The sequence below is a fragment of the Solea senegalensis genome, linkage group LG11 (assembly GCF_019176455.1).
Source record: "Solea senegalensis isolate Sse05_10M linkage group LG11, IFAPA_SoseM_1, whole genome shotgun sequence".
Classification (NCBI taxonomy): Eukaryota; Metazoa; Chordata; class Actinopteri; order Pleuronectiformes; family Soleidae; genus Solea; species Solea senegalensis.
In genome coordinates this window covers 24,714,319-24,730,656 of record NC_058031.1, presented here as the reverse complement: position 1 = coordinate 24,730,656, position 16,338 = coordinate 24,714,319, and the positions used below count along the sequence as shown (strand labels likewise).

At 45.3% G+C, this 16,338-nt stretch overlaps 1 protein-coding gene across 3 annotated transcripts; it reads left to right on the top strand.

Moving 5' to 3' along the window:
* Positions 1–490: 490 nt before the first annotated feature.
* On the top strand, positions 491–16,020 carry LOC122777287 (zinc finger and BTB domain-containing protein 46-like). Of its 3 annotated transcripts, XM_044038432.1 has the most exons (4): positions 495–887; positions 6,248–6,579; positions 9,066–9,102; positions 9,442–11,792. In XM_044038432.1, the coding sequence occupies exons 1-4, from the start codon at positions 533–535 to the stop codon at positions 10,131–10,133; spliced, it is 1,416 nt and encodes a 471-aa protein (XP_043894367.1). In that variant the 5' UTR covers positions 495–532; the 3' UTR covers positions 10,134–11,792. The 3 variants fall into 3 exon arrangements, with proteins under 3 accessions (XP_043894369.1, XP_043894367.1, XP_043894368.1); XM_044038434.1 differs by lacking the exons at positions 9,066–9,102; positions 9,442–11,792 and adding an exon at positions 7,264–7,612 and having other exon boundaries at positions 491–887; XM_044038433.1 differs by lacking the exons at positions 6,248–6,579; positions 9,066–9,102; positions 9,442–11,792 and adding exons at positions 14,181–14,356; positions 14,441–16,020 and having other exon boundaries at positions 500–887.
* Positions 16,021–16,338: the final 318 nt, after the last annotated feature.

The following is a 16,338-nucleotide window of genomic DNA, read 5'->3' as shown; positions in this document are numbered from 1 at the left end:
AATTATTTGATCTTCTTTTCTGCCAAATGAAAATCATTTCATCCACATTTTACACACTGGACCTTTAATTGACTGTTAGCCCTAACCCCCTCCCCCGGTCCAGGTGGCGCTAGATAGGCTCCACCCACGACAGTCAGCTGATTGGGCAAAACTATTATTTTAAAGATATAAACGTTCCACATTATTGCTTTAAATCAACAATTTGACAGCTTTTATAGTCCAATGGTTAGAGAGGGTTTCACAAATCAGGATCAGGATTTTCTTTCAGCCTGTGAAGACCATTTAATCCCTCAAATTGAGTACATACAGTGTTGTTGTCGGCATTGTCCTACTGGAGTGTCCCTGTTTTCTTTCCTCTGCCAAAGAGGTTCTGGTCGTGTATGTCTGTTAGCAGGATTACGCCAAAACTCCTTAAGCGATTATTTCAGCGCTTGGTGGGAGGTTTGTGTAAAAGACAGAGGAAGTGGGAGGATACATGTGTTTTTTCACTTTCTGTCACATTGTAAGCTGCATCGTTGTTTAAAAAGAATCAATGCAGAGGACAAATATTAATGAAGAGGTAACAGTGTGGCTGCCTCCCCTTCATCGTCTCTTCTATATTGTATGTGCAGACGTGACTGAACCCAACAGCTCAGACAGCCGCGGCGAACGCCTGGACTTCTTCCTCAAACAGGAGGAGGCTCTCACCGCAGAGCCCAGCTTCATCAGTGCCAACGAATCAGAGGAGCATGGGGGAGGAGGCGGGGCCGGAACCATCACGTCTGTGGCCAATCTGAAGGCGGCACTGATGAGTAAGAACAGCTTACTGTCCCTGCGGGCGGAGATGATGGGAGATGATAACCCCTTACTCTACGAGTACCTGCCCAAAGGAGGACACTCCCTGTCGTGTAAGTCACTATTTACACACACTGATCATTACTAACACACACACCCAACACACACACCACACACACCCAACACCACACACACACCACACACCACACACACACACACACACATACACATGCACATACACACACACACACACACACCACACACACACACACACACACACACCCAACACACACCACACACACACACACCACACACACACCCCACCACACACACACACACACACACTCACACCCACACACACACACACACACACACACACACAGACTCACACACTCACCCCACACCTCTCACACCACACACACACACACACACACACACACACACACACACTCACACCCAACACACAACACCTGCACACAGCTTGCCCACCCCACACCACCACAACACACACACACACCTGCCAGCCACACACCACGCCCCACACCTTGCACGCCTGCCACACGCCTTGCCTTACCACCACACACACACACTCATACCCAACCACCACACCACACACCACACCCCACCACCACACACACACACCCAACACCACCACTGCACACACACACACTCATACCCAACACACACCACACACACACACACACACACACACACACACACACACACACACACACACACACACACACACAATCCTCACCACTACTGACACTTCTGAGTGACACTTCAAACACACACTGTCTTTTACTGCAGGATATTCATGCAAGAAGGTGTCTGTGTGTGTGTGTGTGTGTGCGTGTGTTTGAACCAGTAGTCCTCGTGGAGACCAGAACCTGGTCCTAATGTGGCAGAACCTAATTTCTGAGGAACTGTTTGAGTTTAGAGTTAAGATATGAATTGCGGTTAGGTTATGGTTAGGGTTAGGCATTAACTAGTTGTTAATGCCTATATATATGTATATATATACATATATATATACATATATGTATATATATGTATATATATATGTGTATATATATACATATATATACATATATATATGTATATATATACGTATATACATATATGTGTATATGTATATGTATATATGTATATACATATATACATACATATATATGTGTATATATGTATGTATATATACATATATAATGTATTAATATTCAAATATGAGCAGTGGTTAAAGAGAGCAGAGGTGTGCTGCCCACTAGGGTTCAATAGTAGTATCACAGTCCAATAGTTTCTATGATAAATAAATGAAATAAACATTTAAAGACATTGGAATGTTCCAACTTATTTCTCCTTACATGACGACATAATGACTTGATTCTCAGTGAGCTCAGTTTGACCCTAATACTCAGTCCTTGAACTGTAATCTATGATGCAGTTGTGTGTATTCAGGAGACTGTGCTGCAGTGGAACTTCATAAACAATAACTGTTAAAAGATACAATAAAAAATGTATCATGTCAATAAGTTTTAAGCACAAACACTTAATTGTGTCTAATTTTTCACCAGGATTTCATTTTCATTTCTTCCAGTGAGGGCGTTAAGCTGTCAGTGTGTGTGTGTGTGTGTGTGTATATTTGCTTGCTGCGTGGGCACATTCGTGTGTGTGTGTGTGTGTTTGTGAGTGTGAGTGTGACTTGTGTGCGTGTTTGTGTTTCTTTGCCTTCACTGGCTCGTAATTGGATCTTTTGTCCAGAACCCTGGCTGCCTTTGTGAGCAGAAGAAAAGCAGAGGAAGGGGAACAACTCTCCGAGCCTCGTCGTGTCTTTTGAGCTGAGCCTCACTCACCTAGACAGAGTAAAGAGACAGGGCCAGTGCCGCACACACACACACACGCACTGCACAAGCCTTAACACACGCCGCACACACACACACACACACGCGCGCACACATCACCTCTTTTTATGTAAGTGTTAAGTGTGTGGGATTGAGATGTTTCTCTTGGCTTAAAGAGGAGAATCAGATGCTGTCAGAGCTTCACCAGCAGAGAGAAGATTTCAGCCTTGACTAAATGAATGTGAGATTTGGAGAATTCAGAGAATCTTCATCACTTTGCTCCCTGAGTGTTGTTGCTGTATTTCACTTGTCACCAAAGAAACCTTGGGGGAGGTTTTTGGTTAGCCAAACCCTATTTTGAATTCACTGCACAATAGGGGTCAGGGAAATGGGTTTGTCAAGAGGGCCAACAACCTCCCCTCCCTCCCCGAGTCTGTCCCCCACGTCTAAATGAGGACACAAAATAAACAAACAGCGTACCTCAGATTACTGGGCGGAGGATAAAGTCTGCCCACTTTGACAGATCGCTGCTCCCCTCCCTTCCTCCCTTCCTCCCTCCATCTCCTCCCTGCTTCTCCTTCACCCTGCCCCAACATCCTTCCTGTTCTGTTTTTTTCTCCCTCTTCTACTTCCCTCACCTCATTCCCTCCATCTATTTCTCCTTCACCCCCCTCCTTAAACACTCTCGCCTCCCTCCTTCCTCCTCCTTTAACTGCTCCATATTTCTCCCCCTCCTCTTTACTTGTGTGTTGATTTTAAAATCCTGGGAAAGTATTGATCAACGGGGCGCGTTGGTGGAACAAGGTCGCCAGGTCCAATTCAAGAGAGACCACTGAATATCACTGAGTTTCTGCCTCCCCCTCCCTCCCTCCCTCCTTTCCTCCCTCCTTCCATCTAATTCTCTTCAACTCTTGTATAACAGACTCTTTGTTAAATCACTTTCTCCATAATATTCACACATGCAACCTCAGATACTCAGGATGAGATGTTTACATTTAATAAAGGTGCTGTTCAGTTTTTGGGTGGATGCTGAGGACCAGCCTGAAGCTCAGATGCTAGAAGATTGACAGCTGACAAGCTTTTTACAGAGTGTGTGTGTGTGAGTGTGTGTGAGTAATGTGATGTGTGTGTGTGTGTGTCTGTGTGTGTGTGTGTGTGTGTGTGTGTATGCTCCTTCTTCAACCAATAACAAGTATTTGTAATAGCTGTAGTAGCCAATGTATGTATTTCAACAGCCAACTGGCTATGTGTATGTGTAATGTATGTAGCAGAATAATAATAATATTGTAGCCAATAATAGTATGTGTGTGTGTGTGTAATATGTGTAATGTGTGTTGTGTGTGTGTGTGTGTGTGTGTGTGAGTATGTGTGTGTGTGTGTGTGTGTGTGTGTGTGTGTGTGTGTGTGTGTGTGTGTGTAAAAGTGTGTGTGTGGCAAGTGTGTGTGTGAGTGTGTGTGTGTGTGTGTGTGAGTGTGTGTGTACTGTGTGTGGCAGAGTGTGTGTGTGTGTGTGAGTGTGTGTGTGTGTGTGAGTGTGTGTGTGTGTGTGTGTGTGTGTGTGAGTGTGTGTGTGTGTGAGTGTGTGTGTGTGTGGGTGTGTGTGTGTGTGTGTGTGTGTGTGTGTGTGTGTGTGTGAGGTGTGGTGTGTGTGTGTGTGTGTGTGTGGGTGTGAGGTGTGTGTGTGTGTGTGTGTGTGTGGGTGTGTGTGGTAGTAGGTGTGAGTGTGTGTGTGTGTGTGTGTGTGTGTGTGTGTGTGTGTGTGTGAGTGTATAGTGTATGTGGCTGTGTGTGTGTGTGTGTGTGTGTGGTGTATGTGTGTGTGTGTGTGTGTGTGTGTGTGTGTGTGTGTGAGTGTGTGTGTGTGTGTGAGTGTGTTGTACATAGACTGTGTTGTTTCCTCACATGTGCGTTGTAATTTGAATGATCCACACTGTAGTCTGGTTTATTAGCATTAGAAACAAAGCATTGATGTCAAAGTTATTTGACTGATAACAGAAATCATAGTAAAATAAGTGAGGCACAGTCCTGCTTCTTCACTTTTACATAATAAATATACCAACATTGTCAAAAGAGCATCTTTGGAGCACAAAAGTGTTTGATCCATTCTTCATATTTAATCCATGTCAAGTTTTAGTAAGAACCACGAGACGGGAGTGAAATTAGAGAAAATCAGTCCTCAAACAGTGAAGAAGGATTTCACACGGGTGGAATAAAGCTTCACAATCACATTTAATCACATGATTAAAACCCAGATGTGGCCACTGTTTAAATAATGTTACACGTTTACACCATGACAATAATATAAAATGTAATATAAAGCAGTTCAGGCTGAAGGCCTACTATTTAATCTAGAATTAATCAAATTAGCCTTACAGTTATTAAATCTAGAATTAATATACTTGGGCACTGAACAGCTTTATACTATACATATACATATATCTATATACATATACTGTATATGTATATATATATATACATAAAGTTGCCTGTATCCCAGCAGCACACAGTGTCATTCACTCTCTTACATTAAAACAAATGAAAGACATACAATCTTGCGTACTATAGCTTTAATTTCTCTTTCCTGTCTGTTTTCTCTTGTCAGTTTTATTTGTATTTTTATGGCTTTGCAGACACAGTGGTAACATTAAACTTATTGAGATGAGACTTTTTTCTGTGTGTGTTCATTATTTTGTTAATGAGCTGCTACTGTGTGTCTCACCTGTAGCTCTCTGTCCTTCCTTCTTCTTCTTCTTCTTCTTCTTTGTTAATTATTGTGGGCTGAGAAGAAGGGAGGAAGAAGAAGAAGAAGAAGAAGAAGAAGAAGAAGAAGTGATGGGGAGTTAAGCATGTGTGTGTGTGTGTGTTCACAGTAAGTGGGAGTGGGGAGTGTCGGGCGCGGTACTTTAACATTCCAACAGTCAGCCCATGGTCCAGCCTCATGCTTGTGTGATTCTGTCCACTGTGCAGAGGAGGGCAGTGAATGGCTAACCCACTGCATAACTCTGGACACATTCCCCAAAACACAGGCCACACTCACAGAGACAATATACTGACATGAATATGCTCTCACAGCAGCAGCTAATGGGAGTTTTAATGGAACAGAAATAGCTCCTGAGTGCAAATAGTTTTAAAGAGCTAAAGGTTCTGCCAGAAATCTCTCATTTTTTATCCAAAGTGCTTTAACTTGTTGCGAGTAAACATCTTCCACGGTGGGTGCAGTTGTCCTTTACCCTGCCTGTACACTCCAGCTCCAGGATGGCACCTGTCCAAAACTCTCTCCCTGCACACTACACAGGATCCTCAAGCTCTCTCCTCATATATGCATTTTACTGGCTCTCTCTCACACACACACACACACACACACACACACACACACACACGTGGGTGGAGAAGGAGAAGGAGAGCAGAGGAGCAGAAAGCAGCAGCAGCAGAAGAAGAAGAAGAAGAAGAGAAACCCTAACCCTTTCCCCTTGGCTGGTGGAAAGTGAAACTTCAGAGTGTGTAGTGTTTGATAGCACTGGCAGCCTGTGTGCGCCCCTGCCCACTCTCTGCCGTTGTGTTGTAGTGGCCAGCTGCTAGCAGAGTTGCAGTTGTACGTGAGTGGGTGGGTGAGACTCGTTTCCTGTGCTCCTCAGGGCTCCGCTCCAACAACTGCAGCAGCACGCTCCGGCCAGAGGCCACGGGGGCCACTTTTCTTAACAAACAGGGGGCTGGCTCCTCTCCTCCTCCTCCTCCTCCTCCTCCTTCTCCTCCTCTTCTTTTTTCTCTTCATCCTCCAACATCACCATCATCGTCATCATCACACTTGCCACCCACTCCACCCACACCGCTGCTTCCCTCCGAGCCTCGGCCCCTGGAGGCCCCCGGCCCGTGGGCTGGGGTGTCCCTGCTCCTGCGCACAGACCGCGTGGACATAGACGTGGAAGACCGTCCTCATGACGACCCGGAGTCCTCAAATTCACCTGAGGTAAGCGCACGCACACACACACACACACACACAGTATGAGTGTATAATAAAGTCAGATGAAAAGTGTGGAGACGAGGAACCAGAGAGCAGCAGATCAGAGGTGATGACCATGTTATGAACAATAATAATAATAATGATAATAATAATAATAATAATGATAATAATAATAATATTGATAATAATAATAATAATGATAATAATGATAAAACATAAAACATTGTCATAATGAAGATAATCATCAATATTTCACCAGTGACTTGAAAACACACAGTCCTGGTGATTTATTTTGAAGTGAGAGACACTTATTTAATATTATTGTTTTTCACATTAAAATGTTCACTATATAGAAAACGCTTTATAACACTTTATAACACTTTATTAGTAATTGTATAACAAGTAGAACATGAATTCATCTGTGTCTGTATTTGTGAACATTTGAAAGCTTATGGGTACAAACTAATGAAGAAGCTATGACCGTTTATATTTAAGAACTAAAAATGAATGATGATTATTATAATAATAACATGATGAATTACAGTTATGGTCAGGGTAACAGGGACATCTTTATCTCACTCTCTGTGCACATGTGTTGGCAAAAGAAAGACAGTTGTCCCCTTTGTCCTCTTTGTCCTCTTTGTCCTCTTTCTTTATGACGTTTGCTTTGTCTTTCTCTCACATTTACAGCTCCTCACTCTCTCGTGTCTCACTTTTCATATGAATGTTTTTTTTTACTTCATATATATACTGACGAGCCAGGAGGCTTCGCTCAGCATTAGTGGGTGGTAACATAGTCTATAGTGGTTGCATTAGAGTCTGTGTGTGCGTGTCTGTGTGTGCGTGTGCGTGTGTGTGTCTGTGTGTGTGTGTGTGCTTAGATATTGCAGAGAACAGGTAAGGTAGTGAGATGAGACTGAGTAGAATCAATACAAGCAGACAATGAGAGGTTTGCTCTCACTGTCCACGAAATTGTTTGTTCTGCTTAGTGTGTTTGTGCGTGTGTGCGTGTGTGTGAGTGAGTGTGTGTGTGTGTGTGTGTGTGTGTTTGAGAGAGAGAGAGAGAACATGGTATGTGTGTGTGTGTGGGCTTGTGCCAGTGTCTGTGTGTGCGCCAAGGTGTGTGTTTGTGGTGTGTGCGCAAGGCAGTGGTGTGCGCAGTGTGTGTAAGGAGGAGTGTGTGTGTGCGCAGGTGTGTGCGGGCAGGTGGTGTGCGTGGTGTGTGCGCGCGGAGTGAGTGCAAAAGGTGTGTGTGTGTGTGTGCGCGGTGTGTGTGTTTGTTTGTAAAAGGCAGGAGAGAGAGAGAGAGAGAGAGGGAGAACATGGCACTGTGGGCATGTGGGTGTGTGGTGGGGCATGTGTAAGGGTGAGGTCTGCGCTGGGCTGGGCTGGTGGTGTTTGTGTGTATGTAGGTATGTAAGGCAGGTGGGTGTAAGGCAGGCTGGGCAGGTGTGTGTGTGCAGGTGTACTGTATGCAGGTGTGTGTGTGTGCTGCAGGTGTGTGTGTGTGTGTAATGTGCGGTGTGTGTGTGTGTGTGTGGTAAGGCAGGTGGTGTGTGTAGGTGTAATGTGCCTGTGGTGCGTGTGTGCTCTGGCGCTGTGTAAGTGTTTGTGTGTGTCTCTGGCAGGTGTGTGTGTGGGGTGCGCTGCAGGTGGGAAGCGCTGTGTGTGTAATGCGGTGTGTGTGTGTGTGTGTGTGTGCGTGTGTGTAATGTGCGTGTGTGTGTGTGTGAGAGCGAGCGGGAGCACACACACAGGAGCAGCATTAGAACATTAGCCTCCCCATGTCTGTGGACAGTCCGTCTGTTTGCCCAGTGCACCGTGTTCTGTTCTTGGAGAAGAGGAGGAGGAGAGTGTAGGAGGAGTTTAGGGGCCAAGGGAATGAGTGCAGGAGGTGAAGGAATGACAAGAGAGTGAAGTAAATGGAGGACTGACACAGTGGCAGAAGGTAGAAGGTGAGGAAAGTAGTGACAGGAAGAGATCAAACTAACACCTGGTCTCTGCACAGTCAACACAACTCAGACATGTATGTCAATGATATAGTTATAAATAATAATAATAATAATAATAATAATATTAATAATAGTCCATGTCTTTCTATTTTATACATATTCATTAGCTTTAGTGTGTTTGTGGCCATGACAGTGTGAATGTAAACCTGTGAGGCACTAACACAGGATCATTGTCTTTTCTTAACAACAGACCCTCACACCCTCCCTCCCTCACTCTGTCATAAGAACACTAATGCTTTCACAAACATTAGGGGCGGAGTTTGACTGTGTGTGAACGAGGCACAGGTGCTCATCCAGGAAGTGTCAGTGATTTACCGTAGCACACCTCTGTTGTTGTTGTTTTTCCTTTAACTCACGCTTCCTGTTTTCATGTGTGTGTTTCTCTTGTGTCCACAGCGTCTGTCCTCTGCATGTCCACATACTGTGCGTGTGTGTGTGTGTGTGTGTGTGAGAGACGTAACACCGTGTTTTGTCTTACAGGAGGAAACAAATGAAGACGACATGAACGAAGGCTCAGGTCTGGTTTCACACTTGTGTCTGTAGAGGTTGTTCAGGTGTGGTTGTATCAGGCCAGAGAGCAGGTGGGACTTTCACCATGTTTACCAGTTACCAAGGCAACAACTGAAATGAGTTTGCTTTACTAAGAGACACAAACAGCATATTCTGACATAGTTTCTGTAGGTGAGTCTAAGTTGTCATGTGACATAATTAAGGGGGTGTGTCCATGCTCGTCATACAGCCTCACCTCAATAATCCACAACTGTCCCTTTAAGCACGTTTTTTTTTCTCCATTCCCTTTAATGGACAATATCTATTGATCTCACTGTGCTCTTTGTTCCTCTCTCACATTTGGCAGGTGAGCAGCGTCCTGAGGAGAAGGATCAGATGGTTGATGTGAGCTGTGCTGGTGGCTCAGTCACTGGCAGAGGGACTAAAGGTCTGAGGGCTGGATCCTGGCCCTGCTCCCTGTGCAAACGGCTGTTCAGCAGCCTGGAGCATCTCAGGGAACACGAGTACCGCCACACCCTGTCTCTCATGGCCCTGTCCGTGGATCCACGGCACCAAGCTCTCCAGCCCCGCCTCCTGCCACAACCACAACCTTTGCCGTTCCACCAGTCTCTCCATTGCTCCGCGGTGGCCGAGTCGGTGCCGGGGCGCTACCTCTGCTCCCAGTGTCCAGCCAGCTTTACTCTGAAATCCAACGCCGATCGCCACGAGAAGACGATCCACTTCAAGAAGAAGCTGATGCAGTGCGTGTACTGTCTGAAGCACTTCAGAGACCGCACGGACCTTCACAGGCATCTGTCGTCCGTGCACTCCAAAGAGAGAGGCCACACCTGCCCCGCCTGCACCAAGGCCTTCAGCACGCAGAAGAACCTGGCCACACATGTTAAAGTGTGCTGCCAGGTGGGGTCACTGCGGGGAACCATACTGCAGGGCAGCAGCCGGGTGGAACTGTCCCAGGACGGGGTAACGTATCCACTTTGGCAGCTTTCTCAACAGATGAAAGTTGACAATCGTGTCCACGGTATCGATGTGGGACACTGAGACTGGATACAGGTTCTCTGTCATCACTGCGGTCGTTGTTGTTGTACGCTCATGCCAAATGTCATTTGTGGTGTCACTGCACTGAAACCCTTCTCAAATCCAAAGTGTGTTGATGTGATTATTCAAGTCATCGTTCAGGTTTCCAAACACCAAAGTCAGAAAATGACACATTTGAACTAAACCGTGAGTGAGTGAGTGTGAGACAGTGATTACTGACTATGTGTCAGTGCCTCACACAACAAACATGTTTGTTATGTGATTTGATGCTAATTGAAAACCTATATCTCTGAGATGAACAGTTGCTATGCAAAATCTTTGAAATATGTGTTATGTTGAGCTCTGATTGGACCTATAAGCTGCTCCGGGTCCAGAAAACAAAGAGGTGGGGGTCTGTAATTGTTGGTCTTTCCGCCCTCCCAACCCTAAACCACTTGTCTGGCTCTTTGTCTCCAGTCAACACAAAAGTCTCCTCTCCTTTTTTAGGCACAGAGATCTTTATCTCAGTGTCCACCCCTGCATTACAGCACAAAGACACTCACATTCTTTCACTTCTTACTTTCATGGCTGCTCTGAGACCCACAGCCCACACAACCACACCACCTGCAGGAACTTGTCAGCATTGCAGCATCTAGAGGTGAATGTTTCTGGAGTTACACAATAAATACACAATCGCCTTGGCTCAGTGCTGCGCGGTGAGGGCAGATGGAGGGGGCGTGTCCAGTGACACAGAACCTGCTCAAACAAAAGAGCAGTCGCAGCTCAGACACTGTCAGTGTCTTCTTTCTCTCTGTCCATCGCTGGACAGTAATGCTCCACAGCTCCGACCCTTCGTAACCCCTGACCCCTCATCTAAGGGGTCAGGGGTTACGAAGGGTAACCCCTGCTGCTGCTGACAAGAGTATGTGTCTGCAGGACCAGGAGGTCACGCTTTTTATGATATACATCATCATTTTTAACACACAAAAACTACAAACACTGACATCAATAAATAGATTAATAAGACAACAAATGTATTTAGATTAACATTTCCAACAATAATTATTATTCAAATGTTGAAGAACAAAAGTAGAAACTAACACTAGACTGTGGAGAGAACCAATGAATGTGCCCTGAGAAATGACCGTAACAAGCACCGTGGTGTTTCAGTGTGTTTGTCATTTAACAACAAAATACTCTGACTGAGTGAAAGTCAACATTACACACCAGCTGCATTTATACAAACATGTGAGATAACAGCAGCTGTCCTAAAGTCAGTCATGTAATCATCTCAAATAACAATATTCACTGTCGAATATTGTCTCGATTGAGAAAAACATCAGCCTACTTTACAACTACAAGCTAACATCTGTGTGGTCTGCTGCAGAGAGTTGAAGCGCAGTCTTCCATCATGTCCACTGGGGGCGCTGTTCAGAAACTGCGTCGCAGCTTCTCACTGTCATGACATGTGCAGAAGTGTGACGACTCAGGGATAATAAATAAAAGAATGTTATATTTGTATTATTAGGTCTGTAAGAGACACGAGCAGTTAGTTGTTGTTCTTTAAACTTCATTGTATAATGTGAATAACAGATACAGTGTACGTTCCAGATCAACGTGTTACTTATGTTTCACAAAGTTACCAAATAAATTAACAAATTCATTGAATTGTTTTCAAATGCAGTTTGTGTTGGAATTTGGTCTGTTGATAGTTTGATGATAGTTTTTACAGTTAAAACAAATCCTGTCGTATAAATGAAGAAGGTTTATTTTTCTTCCGTAACAGGAAGTCGTGTCACTTGCACAGAAGAATCAGGTTTGTGACGTCACCCAGTGCATCTGCAGGTTAATGTCAGGGCTGTGCTGTGACTCCCATCATGCCTCTGGGCTCTGTGTGGGCGAGGGGCGTGGCTCTAGCCACTTCTTATAATACATCCATGGTGGAGAGGGTAGGAAATGGGACGGGGGGGTTCAGCGGTGAAGAGCAACACAGGCAGGATGTTAGATTCACTGAGGCTGCCTTTAAAATCTGTGCTCATATGAACTCTGACTAATCTCTGACACACACGCACACGCACGCTATCATTGGACACGCACACGCACACACGCATTATCAATAATAATAATATTCATCATCATCGCAAGACGATCTATCATCAATACCTATCAATATCAATAACGCACACACACACACGCACACACACACGCACACACACACGCCACAAACACACACGCTATCGAACACACACACGCACACACACACACGACACACACACGCACGCACACACACACACACATCAAGACGCATACACACGCACACATCGCATAATAATACCACACACGCACACACACAATAATAATGCCACACACACACACGCACACACACACACGCATTACACACACACACACGTGCCAAGCATTACACACGCATACTACTGTACACAATACACATAAGCACAAAACACACACACGCACTCACACACGCATTAATGCCATTGGCCACACATGCAATGCCATTGGCCACACACACAAACACACACGCACAAACACTTCACGCGACAAATACTTCACGCACACACACGCCAGCACACACACACACAAACACACACAAGACACACACACACGCCACACACACGCATCTAACACACACACACACGCATCTAACACACACACACTTACTCTAACACACACACACGCACACACACACATACACAAACACACACGCATCAAACACACACACACACACACATTAAACCCTAAAACCAGGTCTTCACCCACAAAAAGTTCTTCAAAGTTGTGAGGCGCAGACAAACACTCTCTATAGTTTATACACATGAAACAAACTCTAACCTTGTGTAGTTTGTGTGTTTCTGGTGTCCAGTGTCGAACATACGTCCACATGTGCTGATGGAGGTAATGACAGTTTGGTGATTCCCTGTGTGTGTGTCTGTGTGTGTGTGTGTGTGTGCAGTGAACGTTCACCAGTGTGTGTCGTGTTCACGTGAATCCAATCCTGATTTTTTTTGATGTGTTGACTGTTAAAGCTGTAGTAGGCAGGATTATGAGAGTCTTTGTACTGAGCCACTCCCACATGAGCTCCGCCCTCTTTCACATGTGTGTTGATTAATATTCAGACTGTGTTGAGAGTTTTGAACTAGTAATCATGCTGGTAACTGATTCATCTGTCGACTCTTTTCTCGATCCATTCACAAGGTTTTTCATTCATAAAATAGAGTTTGAGTTTGTGCAGAAACCAAAGTTCAAAGAAACTGGAGAATATGACAATATTGTGAACCTGTTTCAATTTCAACTTAATCATCAGTTAATAATTGAAGAACGTGCTGGAACAGAGGATGGAGATCAAAGTGCTTCAGTACTGTCAGTTCCACTTAGTCAGTTTCACTTAGTTAGTTCCACTTAGTTAGTTCCACTTAGTCAGTTCCACTTAGTCAGTTCCACTTAGTTAGTTCCACTTAGTCAGTTCCACTTAGTTAGTTCCACTTAGTTAGTTCCACTTAGTCAGTTCCACTTAGTTAGGCTTTTGTAGCTTTGTCGCAGATGAACGTGAACTCCTCTTCCTCACTCTTTTTTGGACGATTGCTTGAGGTTTTCTGTGGTTTGATGGAACCCGACCAATAATGAGTGGAAACAGATCAAATCCATGTCCCTTCACCTCACTGACCTTGAGGTCATTAGATCAGCTGACGTCCACACAGGAGTAAGACATGGACAAGTTAAAGCCTCCCGTCGTAAGTGTGGGTGTGTGTTTTCTCCTCCGTCCGCAGCAGAGACTCTTCTGAAGGCGGAGGCAGAGCCACTGTTGTGTGTTTATAGTATCTCTTTGCCTTTATTGCTTTAGCATTGGAGGAAGCGCTGTTGCCAGGGCAACTGTAGCCTTCACTGGGATTGGGGTGGCCATGGGAATTGATGGTACATTTCTAGACCATGCTGCTAATTAAATGTAACAGCTGAAAAGTGACGTCTGGGTTTCTCTCCATGAGCTTCATTCATTCAGCTCCTCCCTCCCTGCCTCCCTCCCTCCCTCCCCCTCCTCCCTCTCTGTCCCTGCAGTGAACGACTTCACGGTGATCCGTAAGAAGTTCAAGTGTCCGTACTGCAGCTTCTCTGCCATGCACCAGTGCATCCTGAAGAGGCACATGCGCTCTCACACGGGCGAGCGGCCGTACCCGTGTGAGATCTGTGGCAAGAAGTTCACCAGGAGGGAGCACATGAAGAGGCACACGCTGGTGAGGAAGAGCACACTGTTGCCAGCAGGGGGCAGTCACGTGCACATGCTGATTTCTAACTTTGCTGCGTGTTTGCGTCCACAGGTCCACAGCAAAGACAAGAAGTACGTGTGTAAAGTGTGCAGCCGCGTCTTCATGTCCGCAGCCAGCGTCGGAATCAAACACGGCTCCCGTCGCCATGGCGTCTGTGCTGACTGCTCTGGCCGCGGAATGGCGGCACTGCTGGACCACAACGGCGAGGTGGGCGGGGACATCTCCCCAGAGGAGGAGCTGTATCCCGGCGACCGCTTCCACGACGACCAGGCGGAGTGCGACGGGGACGCCGAGGCGGAGGAGGAGATGATGGCGGAGGCGGACGGCGAGCTGATGGGAGAAGGAGAGGAGGAGGGAGTGAAGTGGAAGGACTCAGGGATGAGCGGCGAGACGCAGCGATCGCTGGACAATGACAAGGAGGAGAGCGACTCCTCGGCGCCAGAGGGGGAGCAGCAGAATGGGGGGAGCGAACGGGACTTCACCTGGATCTCCTAGAACCTGCTTCACTGCTCGCGGCTCGTCTACCAGTCTCTGAAGATCTCTGCAGATCTGTTGGGCAGGAATGGCTGCTCTCTTTACCCACGCGTCCCACAGGGGGAGGTCCTTCCTGTGAAGGGAAACGCTGTGGGGTGATGCGCGACAATGATCCACACACACACACACACACACTCACACACACACAGTAGAAGAGGAAGTGGCGGCGGCGGCGGCGGCTCGTGGTCTTTGTGACTGATTCTGATGCAGTGTTTTTGTGATTCCTCTCCACGGACTCAGGCCGAGTCCACTGGTTTTTGTGGCACCAGGAATCAACGGGGACGCTGCCAAGGACACGACCAACGCCAGACTACAACTTTGTATGTTTGCTATCACAGTCTCCATGGAAACCGAGGACCAGTGACGAGTGTCCTGCTCCCACCGTGGCTGTAAAGTCTCCATGATGAGAAAGTGTCTCTCTGCGACTGAGCGGAGCGTCGGAAATCTATTGCAAAACTTTGTGTGTCATGTGACACACACACACACACACACACACACACACACACACAGGTGTTGATGCAGAGTCCTACTGCCACAGACTTGCACTTTAATGACAATTGACTTGTATCAAACCCCCAAAACCGTGGTTTACATTTTTTGATCGGATCTTTATCTAAAAACCACTTGGTGACCGCGCCTACCTTTAAGGATGTTCAAGTCCTCTTGACTGTTATTACCACCATGAAGAGACATCACTGAATCTGTATGCAGACTGCTGGTTGTATACATATACTTATACATGTATATGTGTATGTATATACAGTGCATGACAAATGTATGAGACCACCTGTCAGAACGTGTTTGAAGCTGCACATGTTGGTGTGATCAGGAATGCAAGTCATGTGACCTTTTAATCAAGAAATAATCAAGTGCTTTACTATTTATTCTGTTGTTTTTGTTTTTGTTTTGCTAAACAGTGAATTTGAAAATTCATGGATAATAATTATAAATATATCATTTTGGTTAAATTACTTCATTTATTATATTTCTGTCATTAACCATCACAGAAATATAACAACTGATTTTGATCATTACAATGATGTTAATGATGGACAGCTGTGGCACACACACACACACACACACACACACACACACGCACTGCGCACACACCTGCCTTACACACACACCTGCCAGCGCACACACACGCGCACACACACGCGCACACACACACAGACGGTGGTCTAATACATTTGTTCAACTCTCTATATATACATATACACATATATGTATATATACATATATACATATACAGTATGTATATATGTATATACATATATGTATATATACATATATGTATATATATACATATATACATATGTATATATGTATATATATACATATACACATACTGTATATGTATATATACATATATGTATATATATATACATATACACATACTGTATATGTATATATAC